This window comes from Atractosteus spatula, chromosome 28 (genome assembly GCF_055471065.1).
Source record: "Atractosteus spatula isolate fAtrSpa1 chromosome 28, fAtrSpa1.hap1, whole genome shotgun sequence".
NCBI lineage: Eukaryota > Metazoa > Chordata > Actinopteri > Semionotiformes > Lepisosteidae > Atractosteus > Atractosteus spatula.
In genome coordinates this window covers 7,181,759-7,203,508 of record NC_142733.1, presented here as the reverse complement: position 1 = coordinate 7,203,508, position 21,750 = coordinate 7,181,759, and the positions used below count along the sequence as shown (strand labels likewise).

Here is a 21,750-nt window from a genome sequence, read left to right as displayed (position 1 = left end):
TTAAACTTTTGAGTTCTTGTTGCATCTCCTATTTTTCTGTATTTTATCATACCTCTTTGTGCAACGCTTTAATTTTTCTTTCCTGCTGAAACTAGAAATGCCTTTGTGTTCTGCTGCAGACATGCGGCAGTTGTAATCAAAACAAAACACAGACCTGTAGGTGTGATTCAGTACAGGGAGGGGAGGAATATCTTTTAGCACTTTTAAGAATCCAACATTGTGTCAGTAAGTGTGGCTATAAAAACAGCTTTGACTACAGAGTAATACTGCATCACAGGGGTCGAGCAAGTCTTCTGTGTATCATTTTGCCTGTTTCACCATTGACCTGATCTGCTTCCACCAAACTCTCTGAATTGTTTTTCTGGACTGTTTTTCTGCAAAAGCACTGACCTTTGAAAATTAGGGAAAATCTCCTGGGAAAGCTGCACAAAGCAGTAGGATCCACAGCATGTAAGATCTGCAAGGCCAGGAAACTACAGAGGTTGTCGCCCGAGTCCTTTGGTGAAAGGTAACTTTGCTCTCCGCCTTGTCAGTTGTTCATGGTGGACAACGGGGCAGATGACTGGAGGATAGCCATGACATACGAGCGCATCTTCTTCATCATGCTGGAGCTGCTGGTGTGCGCCATCCACCCCATCCCAGGCCAGTACGTCTTCACCTGGACGGCCCGGCTGGCCTTCACCTACACCCCCTCGGTGGCCAACGCCGACGTGGACATCATCCTCTCCATCCCCATGTTCCTGCGGCTCTACCTGATCGGCCGCGTCATGCTGCTGCACAGCAAGCTGTTCACCGACGCCTCTTCGCGCAGCATCGGCGCCCTCAACAAGATCAACTTCAACACCCGCTTCGTCATGAAGACCCTCATGACCATCTGCCCCGGGACCGTGCTCCTTGTGTTCAGCATCTCCTCCTGGATCATCGCAGCCTGGACTGTGCGGGTCTGCGAGAGGTATGACCCTCCCGCTCTCAACCCCACTCCACTCCACATTGCATCTCTGGGACAAGCCCCCCCTTAACTTAAGGCTCTCCTTTAATGCCAGGCATTGCAAAGCTGTTGAAGCTCATCCCGTCATGTAATTTAGATCCACAAACCCTAGAAAGCCATTTCAAATCTAGTTACTGAGTATATTGTTCTCCTGATATGTGTAGTTTTGTGCAGAGCAGTTGCTCATGCCTACAGCTTCTCAAGGACAACCTCAAGACTTGAGATAATGCATCTCAAGAGGTTTGTTCTGGAGACTGAGATTAAGAAGTACAACACATGTTGTCCCCTGTAGAGCTGCATGACAGAGAAGCAAATTTGCCATCTTTGGTTTTCTTTTCTTCATTAATTTAATGAAAAAGAGAAAAAAACAGAATACTTTGCCTTCTAAAACAAATGGCCCATAAGAAGTCTTAGAAACCAGACGCATGCGAGAATCAAATGACTTTTGGGATGTCTTCTGTACTATTCAAAGCAAATCAGAATCAAACCTGCTTTTCTGCCCCCTCCTGGCTGTATAATGGAGGCTGGTGTATTTATCAAAGCAGGGCCTGTCTTTGTCCTCCTCAACTTCAAACACTTACAACTTTGCTATCATATTGCAACTAACAGTGTTGACTTTTCACCAATAACTTTTAAAATAGCCAAGAATAGCCAAGTTGCAGACTGCAGTGTTCTCAGAGTTATGTGTGTCTTTAGCACTTAATAGACTTCAGGTGTGTGTGTGTGTGTTTGAAGTTACCCTCTCTGAAAGGGATGGAGGTGTTTTGATAAACTGCAGAGCCCTTCAAAAGAACATATCCTCTGCCTTCCAGGTGACACTTTTCTGCAAGAACTGATGCACCTGTTTTTTACAAACATAGGTTTACATTGGTTATTAACCTGTCCTGTCCACCTGTCCATAGTTTCTCTTTGGTACCCTGTACCTATATTAATCTCTCTAGGGAAGTAAGGAGGCTGATATTTGTCCCAGGTTTGAGGGTTTAATTGGAAGCATGCAGTAAGCTATTTTGAACACTGTATCTCACTCTAATGAGAACAGTGTTTCAAGAAGGATCCAGGGTTTTGAGAAACTAACAAGGAGTGCGGGGTCAAGTCAGTCAGTTAGGCATTCTTCCTGTGACTGTCTTTGCGTTTGGACAGCTCTCTGTTTTCTGCACACACCACACTGGTTTCTAGGTATCCCAGTCCCAAAAGCTCTGCCTCTCTCTCTCTCTAACCCCTATTTCCTCTTTCCAACACACTGATGACTATGCAGAAGCAGCCAGAGAAGGAGTGGTTCTTCACTCACCAACTACCTAACCTAAGGATTTGGTTGAGGAACAAAGAAGAGCAAGACAAAGGTTTCTTGAGCTGAGCCAGAACATGGATATTCTATCGCTACCTGCTTGCTCATCTTGTCAGTTTATGTTAAAATGGTACTGTTTGCACATAGAAAGGTGGTTTCAATTGCAAACAAATTTTAGAAGCTTTTTCTGCTTAGGCCAAGAGAATAGTGTTGGTAGCTGTGGGTGCCAATGGGCATGGCACAGCACTTACAGTAGCTTGCCCTTTACAGCAAGTGTTGCATGAATTGTGGCTGGAAGAGTTTGGTAGAAAGGAAAATGAACGGCAGAATGAGTAGGAAGAGTGATGCATTACTCATCACATCTTTAAGACATGCACAAAAAAGTAAGAGACAGTGGAATGGGAAAATGCGGATGAAATTATAGGCTGCTGTGAACAGCTTCTTCAGGTGTTTGGAGAGCACCTTCAGTAGGGTTCGGTCTGTGTCTGTTGTGTCTCAGCCTTTCTCACAGAGAGGAGAGGGGATACGAGACAGTGGCACAATCCACAAGGTGTGATGCCAGCCCTGTTGAAGGGTACAAGGGAGACAGGAGCAGAATTTTCTTTTATTTTTAAGGATTCTTTGGGAAGTACCTCACCCTCCCCTCTTCCCCCTCTCTGCCCAACTCCCGTTAGCCACAGTGCATGCTGGGAGGACGGGGATAACCTTCTTGGTAACAGTCCATTGCGTTATAACCTGTGTGTCTATAACTCACTGTTGTGCTTTCTATTTCCCCACTATGCTGCTCCATAGGGATACCATGTGAGTCCTCGTTCCTAGCCGCGGAGAGCTATCATTGTGCACTGAGCTGGCGCCACTGCAGCTCTGAGGGGGTGGGGCCTCTAAAATGCAAAAACAAATCAATTCCAAAACGAAATGCAAAAACCTCTCTCACCTTTCCTAACGGGGGGGGGGAGGGAGACGAAAAGGGCACAGTCATATGGAAAACTCAAAGCCACTTAGAGACAACAGCAGACGACAGGGACTAGGGCTCCTTCCCCAAAGCAGTGTAAATATGGCAACATCGTGAGCGAGACAGACACGGAGATGTTATTTAGGCCGCAGTCGCTCAAACTTGTAAATGTCAGAATCTGCGCAGCACTTTGAACCAAGCGTCTCTTCGTCAGTCAGTCCTGGGGGGAGGGGGTCGTGTAGAACAGAGCGGTTCCTTGATGCCACCTTCACAGGCATTGCTCGAGGATAGAGCTGTTTTTAAGAAGCAGCATTCACACAGTAATTATAAATCCTAACAGTGCTGACTATTTAAAGATCTCCTTTTAAGGTCTCCTGAGTTACAGTCTCCTTGCTTTGTGCCAGTTTTAATATGTGTTGCGTTCCCTGTAACCTTTCCTTCCCTGTGATGACCAGTCCAGCACTCTGCTGTTAATCATATTACGTTGTTTTACCTGATCGAAGAGGTGGAATGCACATCGGTGTTTTTTCTGCAGCAAATATAATGGAGGAAGTCACACTGCTAGAATGGGTTGTTTTTTTTTCAGAAAAAGACGATTTCAAGACGTAAAGGATTTTGTCGCTTGTGGAAGCTTGTGATATATACTTAAAAATGCTGTCTAGATATCAGGGAGAGGTGACCCAGTAACTGTCTGATAGACATAGTAGACGGATTTCACTTGTTTAATATAGCATGATTTACTTAAGGTCAGAAAGTACAGCTGGAGGATTGAAACAAAAGAAAAGAATGAAAGGGTGAACAGGTACAGGGGGATGAAGCATGAGGTCTCATTTGCTTATTCCTACTGTGATAAAGTAGGCTTTTTCGAATGACGGGCCCTGCAGTAATAAAGTTCTAGAGAGGGATGGACTGTTTCGCTGTAAGACAGGCTCAGTGCACAGAGAGAGACGGGTGAAGGGGAGGTCTTAACCCAGATTGACAGAAGAGGATTGGTGTAGTGCATCACTGTGGGTAAACACTGAAACAGCCTTCCTGTTTGTCACTCTTCATCTTTGGGAAGAGCTGCCTGTTCAACGGCACTCTCACGTTTTCAATAGGCCAATGCACTCCACTGTAATCTCCCACTCAGATGCTGAGATGAATCTCCCAACGACGATGTGTGCAATTAGACGAGAATGGAATCTCAGGAATCCTGGCCCAGGAAAGGGAAAATTCAAGGCATGTTTGGTAGGGATCCAGAGTCTGGAGATACAGTTGTATGCAAAAGTTTGGGCACCCCCAGCCAAATGACATGTTTTGTTGATTTTCTAAGTGAAAAGAAGTTGATACAGCCTCTGCAGCGAAGAAACATAAACTTGACATATTTCTGCAAATTGTAATGCACAGTTACTATTTATTTGCTGAATTTAGCAGATTGAAAAATAAAACAGTAAATGTGGCATGTGCAAAAGTTTCGGCACCCTATCAGTCAGTTCTTAGTAACACCCCCTCACAGCCTCCAAACGTTTCCTGTAGCCAGCTAACAGTCTTTCTATTCTTGCTTTAGGAATTTTTTCCCACTCTCCCTTGCAGAACGCTTCTAGTTCAGAAATATTCTTAGGTCGTCTTGCATGCACTGCGTGTTTGAGATCTGCCCACAGATATTCAATAATATTCAAGTCTGGGGACTGTGAAGGCTACTTGAAAAACCTTAATCTTTCATTTCTTGAAGTAGTTCATGATTGATTTTGAGGTATGTTTTAGATCATTGTCTTGTTGTAATATCCAACCTCTTTTCAGCTTCAGTTTCTTCACTGACTGTGGGACATTAGCTTCCAGGATTTGTTGATAGTAGAATGCATTCTTCCCTCTATCTGCACAATATTTCCTGTGCCACTGGCTGCCACACAACCCCAAACCATAACAGATCCACCCCCATGCTTAACAGTTGGCAAGGTGTTCTTTTCTTCAAATGTTTCTCCTTTTTTTCTCCAAACATACCTTTGGTGATTGTAGCCAAAGAGTTCCATTTTTACTTCACTTGGTTCCGAAATGCCCCTGGCTTATCTAAGTGTTGTGTTGCATGTTTCAGACATTGACTTTTGTAATGAGATCGCAGGTAAGGCTTCCTTCTGATGACTCTTCCATGCAGATCATGTTTGTGCAAGTTGTCCAGTGCACCACTACTCCCCTGTCAGCTTAGCCTTCCTGCAGGTCCTTTGCAGTGATATGGGGGTTTGGCTTTGCATTCCTGACCAGTCTACGAGCAGTTCTATCTGAGATTTTTCTTGGTCTTCCGGATCGTGTCTTGACTTCAACAGTTCCCCTTAACTTCCATTTCTTAATGACATTTCAGACAGTGGAAATTGCAAGCAGGAAGCGTTTAGATATCTTTTTATAGCATTCCCCTGCTTTGTTAGAGTCAATTATCTTTATTTTCTGATCCTCAGTCAGCTGCTTAGAGGAGCCCATGGTTGTTGAGTGTAAGCACAACACCCTGAGAGGTTCGAAGAGTCAGAGAATTTATTAAGCTCTGGAATTGTCATCACCTGACTTTGATTAAGGCCTAACGAGTCAATTAAGTTCCAAGACCTTACAAAAAAAAATACCAGTAGTGGATAAACACATTTACTGTTTTATTTTTTGTTCCTTTCAGCACATAAATAGTAACAGTGCGTTATAATTTGCAGAAATGTGTCAAGTTTAAGTTTGTTCGTTGCAGAGGTTGGGTTAACTGAAGAAAATCAACAAAACATACAATTTGGCCAGGGGTGCCCAAACCCTTTGCACAAAACTGTAAACTGGTTCTTCAGGCAGCTTCCACTCTGTTTCGAGTTTCTTTTTTCTTCCTTTCTCCGGGCTCATGCTCCATGCACACTTCCTATCCTTCCCTCTCATATACAATATAAAGCAGGCAACTGTCCAAAAACATTTCCTTACTTTGCACTTCCTGTTCAAAGCTAACGCTTCAAGGACACTTGCATGCTTAAAAACTGATACCAGCCACTCTGGAGGGTTTGAACTGTCAAGGACCTCTGGTTTGTGGATTTAGCAATCACTAAGCTCCGGCGAAACCTGATATGACAACTTGACACCATTTTTGACTCCTCCAAAAAGCTCTTGCTATGCACCTTGCAGCTTAGCTTACCAGATGGGTTGAGGATTTGCTTCTGCCAGGGAGATTAGAAGGATTGAGTTGCAGAAAAGCGGCCCTGGCTATCAAGCACATATACAGTAGCTAGCTAATGAAGATGTAACCTGTTGCACTCTGTCTCTTTATTTGCAGCCAGGAATGTGTTGGGAACAGTTCACTTTCCCGTTCCAACTTTTATAAGGCTATACAAAAAAATGTGTTTATGTGTTGATTAAAATCTTTCTCTCTTTTTCCTCAACCGTCTTAATTTTTGCAGTTACCGTCGCTTGTATTAGAACTGCAAATGTGTTAAAGGGAAATCGACCACCCGGTTTTGTACACGCCATAAGCCCCTTCCCTCACCACTTTCAAGATACCCGAAACAACACCAGATCACTTCCCAGAGGGAGTTTTATTCCTACAATAAGTGTTCTGAACAGAATCTTTTTTTTTCCTACTCTCTCAATTTTGAGGTCAGCAGGAAGAGACAGAGGTCGTTTTAGAGCTCTCTAGCTAATGAGCCTTTGAATAAAATAATGAACCATGAAATTTGATGTTTGAATGCTGGGTTTATGGATATCTCATGGATAGAACGGAGTATAGTCTTTATTGCAGAAAATTCAGTAGCTTTTAGGTCGGAAAGGTGGAGTTTTAAATACAGAAAGGTCACAGCCGATCTCGCCTGATTGTTCTAGCCTCCTTTCTGTCCTAGAAATTAGTCATGTCAGCATTGTGCTGATTTAACGCATTCAGGTCAAGAACTGAAATCATGCACATTAAACCCCTGTCCCGCCTCTGATGGAAGCCTGGTTGAGACACAGACACAGAAGTGAAGATCACTTTGCATCTGCTAGTCTCTGCTCTCTGCGTAGTCAGAGGATTTGCCCCTATTGCTTACAGTCCTCAGAATGCAGACTTTAAATCATTTTAAGCAAGAACCTTGTAGTGATTGAAATAAGCCCTCACGGTGACAAGAAATCACATTTTTAGAAAGAAAAACGCAACCTTTGCACAATGCATAAGCACCAAATTAGCTTTCCACTATTTAACATGTTAATCCATTAACATGTTACTGATGTTGTTACTTGATATTATTAATTGTACGATGGGGTTAGGGGTATAATAGTATAAAAAAGGGGTATAAGGATGGACATTCCTAATTTTGTCGAGTAAGTAGCAATGGACAATATTTTTAATCTGCCTTCTTCACTCTCCATGCACAAATGAAATTTGTGTTTGAACAAAAGCAGATTGGTTGTTGGCTGTTTGATTCCTTTTTTTGTTTTACTTTGTTTCAACCTTGCAGTGACATATTGCTTACCTCAGATTTATGCCACTGCTGACCGATGTGCTGATATTGTCAGCAAGACGCAAAGTTGATGAAGTAAAACTGTTTAGAGTCCATAGTTTAAGAATTGCACGGACGCTGTGTTTACTCGTGGTTTGTTCCACTATGTCTTTCACGTGATTCTGAGTGTTTTGGGTTTATGTTTCCGTCCATTCACGGAGAACCATAATCTGTGGAACAAGATATTTCAAAGCCAAGTGCAAGGAGGTGAAAGAACGAGAAGAAAATGTCACAGTTTGCAGGAGCCCAGAGACCCTGTGTCATTCTGTCACCCTTCCTGACATTTGGCCTTGAGAAATCTTTTCAGAAACGCTATTAAGGAACGTGGAAAAATGGCATTTTAGGCAGAACGGGACCAGAGGAGTAAAACTACATAAACCAGTACCTCTAACTAGAAATCATGCTCTGCAAATCATATGAACTACTGTGTCTAACAAACACAGAGGAGTGTCAAAAGGAATGTGTAAAATGCAAAGTTACCAGCAGCAAGACCTGTAGCTTTCTGGACTTAGAAGGAAATCTGTATCAGAACACTCAGCAGATGATTTCCAGAAATCTGTTCATCTTACTATTTCCACACACACAGCACTGACTGGCTGCTTTACGTATGTCTGAAGAGTGCAGGAGCTGTGTGCTGATTAAACACGGTGTTCACAGGGTCAGGAATGCGTGTCGAAGTGGTCCACAGTTTTGAAGCACCGCTTCAGGAGGCAGACTGAAGACGTACATGCACATGCAGGCAGAGAGGAAGATGTAGCCAGCTGGCTGTGTAAGGCTGCTTGGGGGAATGGGCTGTGAAGACAGTAAAAAGGGCTCCCTCCTGCGGCTTTGACAAGCAGGGGAGGATGGGGTGGGGGGCATGAGGGTCATGCCTTGAACTGTCCAACATTCCTAGCAAGGTTTGGTCATCAGTCCAAGACTGACAAGTGTTATGTTCCTTTTTTGGGTACACATTCAAGATCTTCACTGCACATCGCCCTGACTCATACCGGAGGTTTATCAACTGGGTTGAAAGGGACAGTCGTTAGGGTTATTTTTTCTGCCTTACTGGGCTTCCATTGAGTTTTTGGCAATCAAGCCACATATAATGACAATGATGGTGATCATTGGAATGATGCCATTAATTAATACTGCAGTGACTCCAAAAGAGTCGGAAAATACAGATGAAAGCAAAGGTCCTGAGGCCTCTAATTGGAAAATCCTGCTGGATTGGAGTGTTCTTGATGCGACAAACCCCTAGTCTTGTTATTTCCAATCGAAGGTGGTGCCAGCTCTCTTCCATCCCATGCCTGTGTACAGTATATTGAGAGCATAAAACACAGTAGATGGACTTTTCTTGCTGCAGTCTCTTGGTAAACGGATTAGTGGTAACAGAAGCTCTAGCATGTGATGTGCTTGGACTTAATCAAATTTAACTAAGTGGTAAATAACTAGATGTGATGGAAAATACTACAGAAATGTCATTATAATCCATGTTATAACAACGTCTGTAAATAAATAGGCTCCAGTGTATAAACATTTGTACGAAACAGTTTCCAACATCCTATTGATCCACTTAGATGAGTTAGATTATCTCCGGAATCTGATGCAGTTTGCGTCCATTGAGTTGTGACTTAGTCATGTGCAAAGTCCATAGAATATTCTGGAGCTCTTTACTTTTAAGTCATTTTTTTAGGGCAATGCATAGCATTCATGTCCACGAACCAACCACACGCTGCTGCTTCATAGAAAATTGCCTTCCAACAACTTTTGCTCCAATTTGCCCGTTACAGTTATACAGCATGAAATGACTTGAAAACATGCCCCCTCTCACTGCACCACTCCAGCTTCAGTGTCTTGAGACATTGTAATTGCTGGGAATATCAGAGCACGTGCAATTCGGATGGTTCTAGTGCTTAAGCTGCAAAAGCATGAACCTGATGAGTTAATTTAACAGTAAGAGATGATTGAATGGAGTTGTTATGTTGGATAATTTCTCAATGGTCCAGATAAGGTACAGGCTCTGGTCCAGAAGAATCAGGGAAAAGACAGAGTTTTTCTCCAAGCCCTGCCCTAAACACTTTTTTTATGTGTTTGTGTCCATTATTGGCTTTCACTCTGTACCTCAGGGCAGGATTTTGTGGGAAATGGCTAAGAACCCCATCAGCACCCTAGTGCTTCCAAGTAATCACTCCTGTACTAGTATGGAGTTTCACCAGGTTGGCCTGTATTTCTCCATAGGGCCCATTCAGCGTCCTCGGACAGTTTCATGAAAATACACTATCGACTCCTGCAAGTCCACCAACATCTCTGTTCACCTCTGCTAATTAATTACAAACCCTTTTTTCAATCAAATAAGTCAATTGCTGAAAAGAAACATTCGCTTACAGAGGTGACTGGCAAATGTCCATTTACACAGCAGTATATTCTAATGGAGTAACCTGAGTGAAGCACTTTGTTAAGGGTTCTACCTACCAGTTACACATCCAGAACCCTAACCACTACTCCACACTGCTGACGTTTAGCTCCTGGTGTGTTTCAAACTAAACTTTTTTTAATGCTCACTGGGACTTCTGACCAGAGCTCCTGATGAGCTGATGTCCCCAGAGCTGAAAGGCTAGTGCACTAATTCTCCACTCGCCTCTATATGCACATCGATCTTCACAGCGGTTAATAATAGAAACTTTAAGAACTCAGCAGCAGGACCAGATGTCTTGCTGAGACCAGAATGCTATTTGGTGTTCTAGTCACAGCAACACAACCAACATATTGCATTCATAGTATGTATATCCACATAGAGTATTAACAAGCTGATCTTTCCAAAGCAAGAAAGGAAATTACCATTGGTGATTAAACCCATTTGCCACTGCTTTTGAAAGGAGTAAGAACTGCTTTGAAACGACACCTGCAGTTCAAAAGGCTGCATTATAAATATCTTCAATCGGGTAGCCTTTGGACACTTTACACACTCCACTGAGAACTGTCCCTAGGGCACACAATATTCAGATCTCACATCGTATCACAGCTGCACTATCAGTGCCTGCCACCAGGCAGCTCATTCCTCCGCAAGGCCACATTCTTGAAGAATATATATGTTGATAAAGATTGTAGGTGAAGGACCACTTGAACATATTGCTATCCTGTGTTTTCCTGGAATTTAAACAGTAGAGCGTGATCTTGTTTGATTCTGTTTTTCACTTTCCTTGCTCTCAATATACTGTCTTTTCTTAGCATGCAGGCCGAGGAGTTTTTTTGTCGCTAGCATGATATCTACTGCTTTTGCATGTCAGACTGGGGGTGTCCTCCACAAAGACCTATATGACCAAAGTCAGTCATTTTTCCATGGGCACCAGTCTCTTGAGATCTGAGCATGCCTTCAGAACACAAGTGGAGTGCAGTCTGAATCCTAATGACAGGCAGATGGGTTTGGATGTGATCACATCATGGACCCATTTCTGAGAGTGAGCTGTCTGGGAGGCATACACGGGGGGAGAAACAATTGCCTGTGCCCATTTGAAGAACGTGAGCTTCAGTAGGCATCCATTCTGAGTCATCTGATGTAGAAGGCTATTTCGCACATGATTAAATGAGAACACCAAGTGAGCACTTTGGAAGTAACTAACAGTTGGGCACTCCCACATGTGATGATTGGTCAAAACCTTAAAACATGCCTTGATGTTGTGCTAGACTTCCAGACTGGGTAAAGCAGTTGTTCTTCCAATGACATGCCCTCCAAGACAGGTCATTAACAATAACAAGAGAAGCTCATGAGATCAGGATTGTCCTGTCCATCCTGGACTCTGAGTCACTAAAACACAATTAATATTTTTGGGTTCTAAAGTTTGACTAATGTCCTGTTCAAGGAAAAGAATTAGTTGTGATAAATGATTGTTATGCTGTGCCATCCATTTACCGGACCTTGCTAGTTTCTGAACAGAAGACACAATAATTCATGTTTATTTTGTAATTGTTTTGCTCCAACACTTCTCACATCTTGCAACTACACAGTTTTACCACTCTTGTTCTCTTGATTCTCTTAATACCATCTGCATTTTCCACAGTTGGTGGGAGGTCAAGTGCACATCATGTCGCCTGAGGATGATACAGATGCTGTCTGAGATGTGGAGCAGTTAGACTTTCTTTATTCCACATGTTTGTGTTTCCTTACTACGAGGACAAAACCACATTCACTGACATTAAGTGGATTACCTCAAAGCTCAATGCACCTCCTTCTATGTCCATTAGCAAGAGGCAAATTAGGTGCTAGGTTGCTCCCAGTGACTTGGTAGACCATAATTAGATCAATCAGAGTTTTTTTTCCAGGTTTTCTGCAGCAAATGATTGAAACATACCACACAAACAGTAGGATTCTAGGATTCTGTTTCCCTCCAGACAATACAAAACATCAGGCTCAGATTACCTCAATCCTTGATGAAGATATAGCTGACAATTCTATATTTTCTATATATAATTCTATATTCTATACAATCCCCACACTTTAGATATTTTTCTTATGATCACGCTCACCGGAAAGCTAATGGGTTAATGATCAAATTGGGGCCCAAGGTCACGCATGCAAGTTAATCAATGAAGAGGTTCGTACCTCTGGGATTCTGCGATTAAAGCTAAGCCAGTTGCATTCAATGTAAAGATGCTTTCCAAACACATCATCTTTTATCTCAGATCTCAGAGAAAACAATCACTAATGCAAATACTTGACTTGATTTTAGTGCTCAATGCGGCCTATTGATTTTGGCAGAACTTCCTAATGAGGACTTTTTGGCATGTCGCATCACTACAGCAGTATTTTTTTTTTAATCAGGGCAGACTGCAGTACATTTCTGCAAAGCAACAGATGCCTTGAAATTCTGATTGGGCTGTTTCCTTTCAAACCTCTCGGAAAGGAAATTAAAACAGAAGGGAAGGGTGAGATTAGAATCTGATTATGCAGCAAAAGCACCTAATCACTTTCCCGTTAAAAAAACACACAAAAAACACACCTAGAAAAGTTTGATGAAGATTACAGTCTGTGTTATAGCAGTGCTGTGACAACATATATTGATTTTTTATGTTCAAATACATTTTAAAGTTCAGTCAATAACTTTTTCACAAGAGTCACAGTATACAGTATATAATGCATGACAGGTTTCACGTGATATTGTAATTACTTTTGCTCTAAAAATACCTGTGCCATACAGTGAGCCCATTACAGTCAGCACAATATAAATATTTCAATCATAAATAACAGCAAGGGACAATCTCATGTGTTTGTGCTTAATGTGAAGATAATATTGTCCTTCGCATTCATTGCGAAGATAAAAACATAACCAAATTATTTGAATTGAGTTGAGTCCCATCATCAGATAAATCAATGGACCTTTATTTTACTGTTTGTTCAGATCGTAAACATAGAACAAGGCTATGCACACATTTCTGAGTTGAATTCCGTTTTCACTTTCTGCTGAATTCCAGCTGTTTTCTGATGCAGCTCTCTAACAGTGATGTAGTATTTCCTAGGAAAGAATATGATACAGTATGATAATAAGGTCCTCTGATATACCCTCCCGCTGATCCGTTCATCTTTTGATAAACCTCATACACCATAGTGCTCGACAGGAGAGCTACCTCTGACAGGAGAGGCTGCACATCTCTTGCTGACATCACTGCAAGCCCAGCCCTGCCCACAGCAATGCACAGCCAACTGTGCACTGATGCACACTGAATCTGCCACATGCAGATAGTGACCCAGGCTTCAAACTTGCAAGTGAGCATTTACTGATTGAGTTGATCAATAACCCTCCAGCCTTTATTCTATAGTTCAGAGGTGCAGAATGCAGAAACCTACTGTTCAGGTAGGGTAAGGGCATTTAGATTATAAACTAAACTGTTGGTCTTCAGAGGAAATACTGTATCTGAGACTGACTGTTTGCACTGACTTTAGTCACTGCTGAAAATTACTTGGGGAACTAGTCAGAGTTACAGTAGCTAGTGACATAAGCCTTAGACAACACTCATAGAAAATTACTTTTTTGGATAACACTCAGGCGCACAAGTACATGTTTCGATGAGGAAAAGCATATGTCAGAGCTTATAAAAAAGTTATTTAGTCTCATTTTTCTCACACCTTTTAAACAGGGCAAAGAATTCTTCATTTTTATCATGATGACCTACAGTATATGGAAATAGTTTGTACATCATAAGACATGTTAGCCATTGCTGGATATCAGCTGAGTAGTGTTCCTAGTTTGTCAGTCATAATGTTTAATAGTAGAATGATATCAAACATATGTTAAGTATTTATTTGTTGAATAAACCCAGCAAGTATGGGTTACACATTCACTATTGTTAAACAAAGGTCATCTGTCATAAAGAACTAATATACTGTATGCCTTGTAATGTAGCTCTAAAATAAAGCACTATCATTTGTTCTCAATTTAGTGCATGAGAATGGATGTGATCACCTGTGTTGCTGATTAAGTGTGGGATACAAAGATGTTTGTCTGCACTAGCCAAGGGATGTGACACATTTCATCCACCACCTCACTGATGAACATGCTTCTGGAAATCCAGTGCAGAGCAGTGGAGCTCAGCATATCTGTCACAGAATCCAGTTTCATCCTTTTTTCAGGAAGGTGAAGACAGCAGTGTGTTTGACTCACCCGTGATTATGAATGAAGTCATTAGCACGGCCGGGAGTTACAATAAAACATTCCATATTTCTCTGCATTCATATATCAAGGCGTCTCTGCAAATGCATCTCTGCCGACAGAATTTGGACTCATTACACATACATTTCAAAATATCTTAGTCTGCATTGCTCTCAAATAATATGCGTTCTTTAAGTCTTAAAAGTGTCCATTAGATTTCATAACCAGGTTTAAAATAGGTATTCCAGCCTTTCTAACCTTCTCCCAGTCTAAAGATATTCTGTGTTTTCCCCCAAAATAGTGTCTTCTCATTTTGTTTTTTATTGTGTCCTCAAGTAATGCTCACCCTGGTTGCTTCCTAAATGTGCCGATGATTTATTTCATGGCATAAATATCTGCATGCTCACTTCTTTCTGTCTGTATTGTCCATTCGTTGCTTCACCTTTTCATCAGTCGAGCACAGCCGAAATGTTCACTTGCTTTTTAAAATGAACCGAGTAGCAGGGCATGAACTGGTTGTCTTACATCCCTTATGTGAGAGACATGCCCTGGACTTAGGCCTCACGCCTTTTCTTTAATTTTCCTAAGATGACGAATTTCACTGATGTAGTCACAGAATATTCATCTCAGAACTGGAGAAAACAGAGATGCATAACCTCTCTATGGGAGTTATTAGTCAAATACTGGACTCAGTCAAGTTTCATCCTTGAGCTTGCTGCTCCCTTTGTTATTATGTGAGCTAGTGTGGGACTGCTCCCCTTGTGTAAGTGGAAGTAACGTTCTACTCTAACTTGTGTTTGTTTCTTGTCTTTGTATTTCATTGCCTAGGTATCATGACAAACAGGAAGTGACCAGTAACTTCCTGGGAGCCATGTGGCTAATTTCAATAACCTTCCTTTCGATTGGTTATGGAGACATGGTGCCTCACACTTACTGCGGGAAGGGTGTGTGTCTACTGACGGGGATCATGGTAGGTAGATCCCACCTACCTTGAAAACGTGAGCTCTGAAAGTTGCAGCTCTTCCTGGGTTGTCTGTTCTCGCATTGCACCTGTCAGCTCTGTGATCCACTATTCTCTTCTCACTTCTGGTTGCATGTAACCATCTTGGTTTTCTGTGGAGGGCCAGTAGTGCCAAGAATTAAAATGTCTTCTCTCTGGGCTATAACTAAAAAAAATCATGCTATCCTAGAAATGCTGTTCAGTTCATTACTAATTAGTGTGCCTATACACTAAATAAAGTCCCCTGTCTGATGAGAATTCTACATTCGTGATGCTTTTAACTTTAAACTAATAGGACAACTTTTCATGATACACCCTGGAATCACAGGGAAGACACACAGACATGCACAACATACCAGCAGGTCTCTGGACCATAGGAGGAAACCAGAGGACTAAAAGGAAACCTACGCAAACACAGGAACATACAACCTCAACACAGATCTCACCCCAGGAATTGAACAAAGGGCCCCAGCGCTGTGTGGCAGCTGATGACCACTGTATCACCATGCCACCCATTTTTGACTGTCATACAAAAGCTAACTGTTTTATCTACATAATATTTATTTTAAATGTGTTTTAAAAATGGGGATTCCATTAATACATGAAAATAAAACACCAGATCAAATTTCTTTAGACCTCTTTAACTTTTTTTCTGCCAGCTGTAAGCTCCTGGTTCTGTTGGTCTTTTTCTTGTTTTTAAGACAAGACAAATGGCTACTAAAAGCCAAGTTAGAACTGTTCTGACTTTTCACTTTTATTTTTGCGCTTTTGGTTTGTGTGTCATAAGAATATTTCTGCCTCGTTTCCGCAGGGAGCCGGCTGCACTGCTCTGGTGGTTGCCGTAGTAGCCAGGAAGTTGGAGTTGACCAAGGCCGAGAAACATGTCCATAACTTCATGATGGACACCCAGCTCTGCAAACGAGTGAGTGAGAAATCCCGGACATCCCAATGTCCATTTAAAGCTTCCTTTATCCAATACAGGGTTGAGGGGGAGTCACAGTTTATCCCGAAGAAACAAGCAAGGGGCACGATACAGCTTGAACAGAATGCCAGTCCATCACAGGGCACATATAGACAGAAACACCCAAAACCCTCTCACAGCAGGGCCAATTTTCCCAGAGGCCAACTAACTTCCCAGTATGTGTTTGGACTGTGGGAGGCAGCTGGAGCATTCTGAGGAAAGCCACGTAAACGCGGGGAGAACATACAATATCCACACGGATAGCATCCCAGGAATAGAACCCAAGGTCCCAGTGCCAGCGCATGTGATAGTGAAGTTTGAACAAAATGTAAAAATGTAAAAGTGAAGTCCAGACTAAAACCACAGTGGCTTAATGGAACAGATATCACTGGGACAGAGCTCATTTTGGTATCTGTAGCGTTAAGTGGATTAGAAAGCATGTGAATCTCACGTAAAATTGGACACTGGTCCATTGCAGGGATCATCCCCCCAATAATAATGGTCCCCATTCTTATAGCTGAGCGGACTGCAGCAACTGGGGTACAATTCCTCATTCAGGGTGCAACAGCAGTGTATGCAGTGTCAGAGACTCAAACCCACAGCCAGCCAGTCTTGAATGAAGGTCATTAAAGGAGGAAAGAAAATGCAAACTGGTCTACAATTCAGAGCCAAGCAGGAGATGACCCATTTCAACAATTTTTTTTTCCCCCCTACAGGTCAAAAACACGGCTGCAAACGTACTCAGGGAAACATGGCTCATCTACAAACACACAAAGCTGGTGAAGAAGATCGATCACGCCCGAGTCCGAAAACACCAGCGCAAGTTCCTGCAGGCCATTCACCAGTAAGTACCCCGGGCTGGCCAACGACCAGAACAAGGCAGCAAGTAACCTGTCTGTAGAGCACCTGCAGGAGAGTTAGTCTCATGGTTCAAGATTAGTTCATCTTGAGTACACTACCTTCCCAATGACCTGCTACAGAGCACCCAGGAGGTTAAGCTTAATATCCTTTCCTATCTTAAGTGGTTTATAGGCCCAGAACCTATCCTAGCTTCTAGGGCATGCATGAGACAGAATGTAATCATGTTGATGAATGGACAGAGTGCACACACATGTCATGAACAAAGGATTGCCTTCTTTTTTAAATAAAAAACCTGAAGGCCAGCTTTCAAAAAGCATTTTTCTCTCCTTTTGTTCAACACTACAGTTAAAAACATAAGAATGGTTACAAATGAAGGAGGCCATTTAGCCTGTCCAGTAATTTCAGATCTTAACACTAGTTGAAAATAATCTTTACTATTATAGTAAATAATAATACTATTATTCAATATTGACTAAGGATATTCAAGTTGTGTCTTCATTGGAAAAACAGAGTGGAGAATCTTTTTTGGACACATTTATTAAACATTGGTAGACACCAGAAAAAAAAAGCATAATCCCATCAAGTCTACCTCCAGCAGACGTTGAGTGGTTTGTATAACGTACAGCTGTATCTATAAAATGTGTTGTGTTTATGTCCATTAGTGTATGAACAGGACATCAGTACATGCCTAACGTGGTGAGATCAGTAGGAGATCAACATTGGTCAATCATTAACTAAGTGCGTGTCATGGAAAATTGGAAAAGTTGTTTGGCAGTATTATAAATTTGGGAGACTAAAACCACTTGTGTCTGCACCATCTAATGGTTTATTGACACCAGAAATGGCAATCCACTTTTACAGAATTAGCAATTGTGTAACTTAAAAGCATTAGCATATCCTTAGTAGTAACCAAATGTAATTTATGATGTGACAGAACCAATTAGTACTCTGTAATGTCGCTGAGAAAAGAATGGACAGATTTTTACCTATAACACTCTCCTGAACATAAAAGTAAAAAGTCTAGAATAACATTAGAATATAAAGAATAGTGTATTAGTTGCATTCACCCCCAGAAAGAAAATTGTGCATAAAAGTTTATGGAGTGCATTACAGTGATCTTTCTAAAAAAGTGTAATATCAATTTTGATGGATATCTCTCATGTTGGTATGAGTCTGGCATAGTTATAGACTATATACAGTAGTTCCCTTTAAAGGAGGCACTGCTCCCTGTGTTTTAGACTAGATCATGCCTTTCTCCTACCTTCCTGTGAGATATCCTTCGTAGCAGCTCTGTTGAACATAATGGTGAAGGGGCAGTTTATGTCAGCCATTGTTTTTTTTTTCTTTTTGACACGCATCTCATCCTGACCCTTGAACATGTTGAGATTTGGTGCTCCTGCTCAGATCTTCTTTTGTCTTTTGGACTGTTTGCTTTTTTCCTGAGAGAGAAGAAGGACCTGAACGAAGAGGAACTTAGGTTGGGGAACGTTGATTCATGTTGCGCAAGCTTCAACGCACCATCCTTACCCTAGCACTTGACTAGCGCCTGTCACAGTGCGCCTGTGTTTTACTTCCCCCACCCAACACACTTCCTCTCAATCAGGTCCTACTGGAATACTCCTGCTGTTAGAACCTCAGCAGGACAATCAGTTCTGTGGAATTCCCTTAAAAGCAAATAAGTATCATGACGAAGCAACACAGGATGTAAACTGCTCCTGCCCCATCTGTTTTAATACAACAAAGCAGGGAACCTAAACCCTGTTCTTTGCCAAGTCTGTCATGACATCTGTTCTACCTGCTGCAGTTTGACAGTAACCCTTTTGTTCTGAATGTTTTTGTTTTATCCAAATCTTTATAACCCCCAAAAACCATCTTCCACCCAAATCATAATGTTAAGACCACCCCTACCCCTGCCCCAACCTTGCACCCTGCTGAGAGCGAGAGAAGTCTAAGAGTTAACCTGTTTGTGTAAGTTGTGGTTTTTAAACTTGTACTGTGTTCTGTCTTTGTTTTGCTCAATCACTGCAGAGCTCAAAAGTAAGTTGCGTCTTCTGTGTTCCTCGTGTCCTATCTTTTCTCGTCGCTGTTTCTGAACATGATTGACGTGCATGAGGTTTGAAGCTGGATGCTGATTTGATTTCTTTTCTTTTTTTTTTTCCTCCCCTGAATGGAACAAAAAAAAAAGAAACAAGAGTGAGTCTGATGTGGTGGATGCAAAGCGCTTGTTCAAAAAAAAGCATCTTTCGAGCTGGAAGTATAGCAGCTTTCCCCAGAACCCATTCATCAATAAACGTGTCCAGATCTCCATACTAACTCGCATTGACCCCTAAATGATAATCAATTGTAAATGTACAGCAAAGCACCTGCTTTGAATCAATATAGTTCTCACTATGTGCAGATCTGTACTGTAAATGGGCTTTGATAATCCATTTAAACACCCAAATCATTTGATCATCCTCCTAAAGAGACTGACCATGTTAAATCAGAATGTTTCTTCTTGATTCCTTCATAATAGATAAATCCCAAATTAAATGTCTGGGGGATCCTAAACCACTTAGCCATTTTACCTTAAAATTGTATCCTGGGCTACGTTAATCAAAGGTCCTGTCAAGTTAATTGTAGCATGTGCAGTTTAAGTAACGTTCTATAGCAGTGGTTCTCAAACCTTTTGGACCAAGTACCACCCCTGATCAAACCAAAGCATCCAAGTACCACCTACAAGTCATGTTCTCATAGGAACCACAGAAAATCTCAATGACCAACATGAGCGCACACACATAATAAAAACAGCACTTGAGAGACACTGTTCCTTATGGTGGACTTGTGCCGCTTCATATCTTTAAGTGTCCTTTGAAAAAAATCAACATGCTTATCCTTCAAGAGCGCGTGTTTCGTGGTAAAGTGCCGCCTCAGATGTGCTGGCTTCATGCTTTCATTGCTGAGAATCCCACAGCGTATGACACACTGTGGTCTCGGCTTTTCCTCCATCCCAGTGTAAGTAAATCCCCAACTTAAATAAACAACTTAAACGCTTGCTAACACTAGCAGTACTGTCTGTGTAATACTTGGTTTTTGTGAGGTATTCATTTTCGATCACTTGTTCTGTTGGCGAATCTGGCCCTAAGCTGTTTCTCTGAAAGCTTGAGAGGAGTATAAACACTCAAGTATTGGCGCGCACTGTATCGGCATAGCTAAGTACGTAGGCAGCGTATTTGACACGTAAACTAATTTGATTAAAATAGAAAATATGAAAACCCGTCTCAAGGTTTCTGAAACCGCTTAAGTAAATTACTGACGAACAATTTACATATTTTTTCATTTTTTCCATTTTTAATTCCCAATTTTTCAGTGCGCACAACAAATTTCCAGGGTCATCTGGTGTACCCACTGGGGGTGCTCCAGAGTACCACAGTTTGAGAACCACTGTATAGTACTGCAAAAGCCCATTAAAGACGTTTTGCCCTCTTACTTTGCTGTTATAGCCAAATGCAAACCCAGGACTCACAAAGTGCGCTAGAGCTCTGTCATAACGAGTACGTATAAATACCCACTACCTGCCAGAAGATTTTGGGAGCTAGCCTTCTCAGGTTTATTCCTCTGCATGTTCTGCACAAGTGGCCTGAACTATACTATAGCCATGGAGTTGGTGCAAGATTCTATGGAGCTCTGGCTTAAGAAAGATGCTGTCCTGCAATGACTCTCCCAAACCCTGTGAGGAACTTTGGGAGCTCATCATGAAGACAGGGTGGGTTGCGGTGGGGGTGGGTGACAGCTTACATTGAAGAGCAACTGAGGAGTGGGGGGTGGCAACAGGGGAAGGGAACACTTACTTGGGCAATTATCCAGCAGATTTAGCAGGGTAATGGGAGCACTGTTAAGATAACACTGCATGGTAATTGCATACTTCATGGATGCAGAAACTGTGGTTAGTTAATTACTCTGTAATGATGGCACACTCCGACGAGCATCGGCTCATTCTGCGTTTGCCACGCGGAGCTGATCTCTCTTAATTGCATGCTCGTTTTTCTAAACAAAAAGAGGTAGTTGATGGCATCTGCATTTTGCTGTTGTTTTCCACCTTATTGTGCACGGCTCCCATGATGCTGTGCTGTGACATTCCACGAAGATTGTCATTTGCTGTGAGAAACAAAGGGTGATTGCGATAAAAAAGACCTGGAACACATGTTGGTGTTAATCAGCAAGCTACAAAACACTGTCGCTAAACTGCTTCCTCCAGACTAGGGGAATGTGGGTATTTCTATATCCCAAAAAGTCATCTGCATTTTTTAAGCTAACAGGTACAGTATCACCTAAGAATGAAAGAATCCTCTCGAAATGCAGTTGCAAGATGACGTTTCCTGCTTTTTCTGCAATCTGTTTCGACATGTTTTTTTCATTATCAACAAATGATAATGAGAAGGTGTCTTTGCACATTTGGAATAGCTTCTCTGCAACAGGATCTTTCTCCATTTTCTGTGATACCTGTCTGCTCAAAACGGTCTGAAAGGGATTGTTTGGGAAATACAAATATCAGCACTCCTGTAATCACCACACCTCTTTTTTCAGTCGGTTTTGAAAATGTACTTGAAAGAATGGTTACATTGCACAGAAAATTAT

At 41.9% G+C, this 21,750-nt stretch overlaps 1 protein-coding gene across 1 annotated transcript in view; it reads left to right on the top strand.

Moving 5' to 3' along the window:
- kcnn1a (potassium intermediate/small conductance calcium-activated channel, subfamily N, member 1a) overlaps positions 1 to 21,750 on the top strand; it is a 65,476-nt gene that overhangs the window by 36,671 nt on the left and 7,055 nt on the right. Inside the window, exons 4-7 of the mRNA XM_088907623.1 lie at positions 534 to 952; positions 15,140 to 15,281; positions 16,123 to 16,233; positions 16,989 to 17,116. Coding sequence (XP_088763749.1) covers positions 534 to 952; positions 15,140 to 15,281; positions 16,123 to 16,233; positions 16,989 to 17,116 — 800 coding nt within the window. The remainder of the gene's footprint in view (positions 1 to 533; positions 953 to 15,139; positions 15,282 to 16,122; positions 16,234 to 16,988; positions 17,117 to 21,750) is intronic.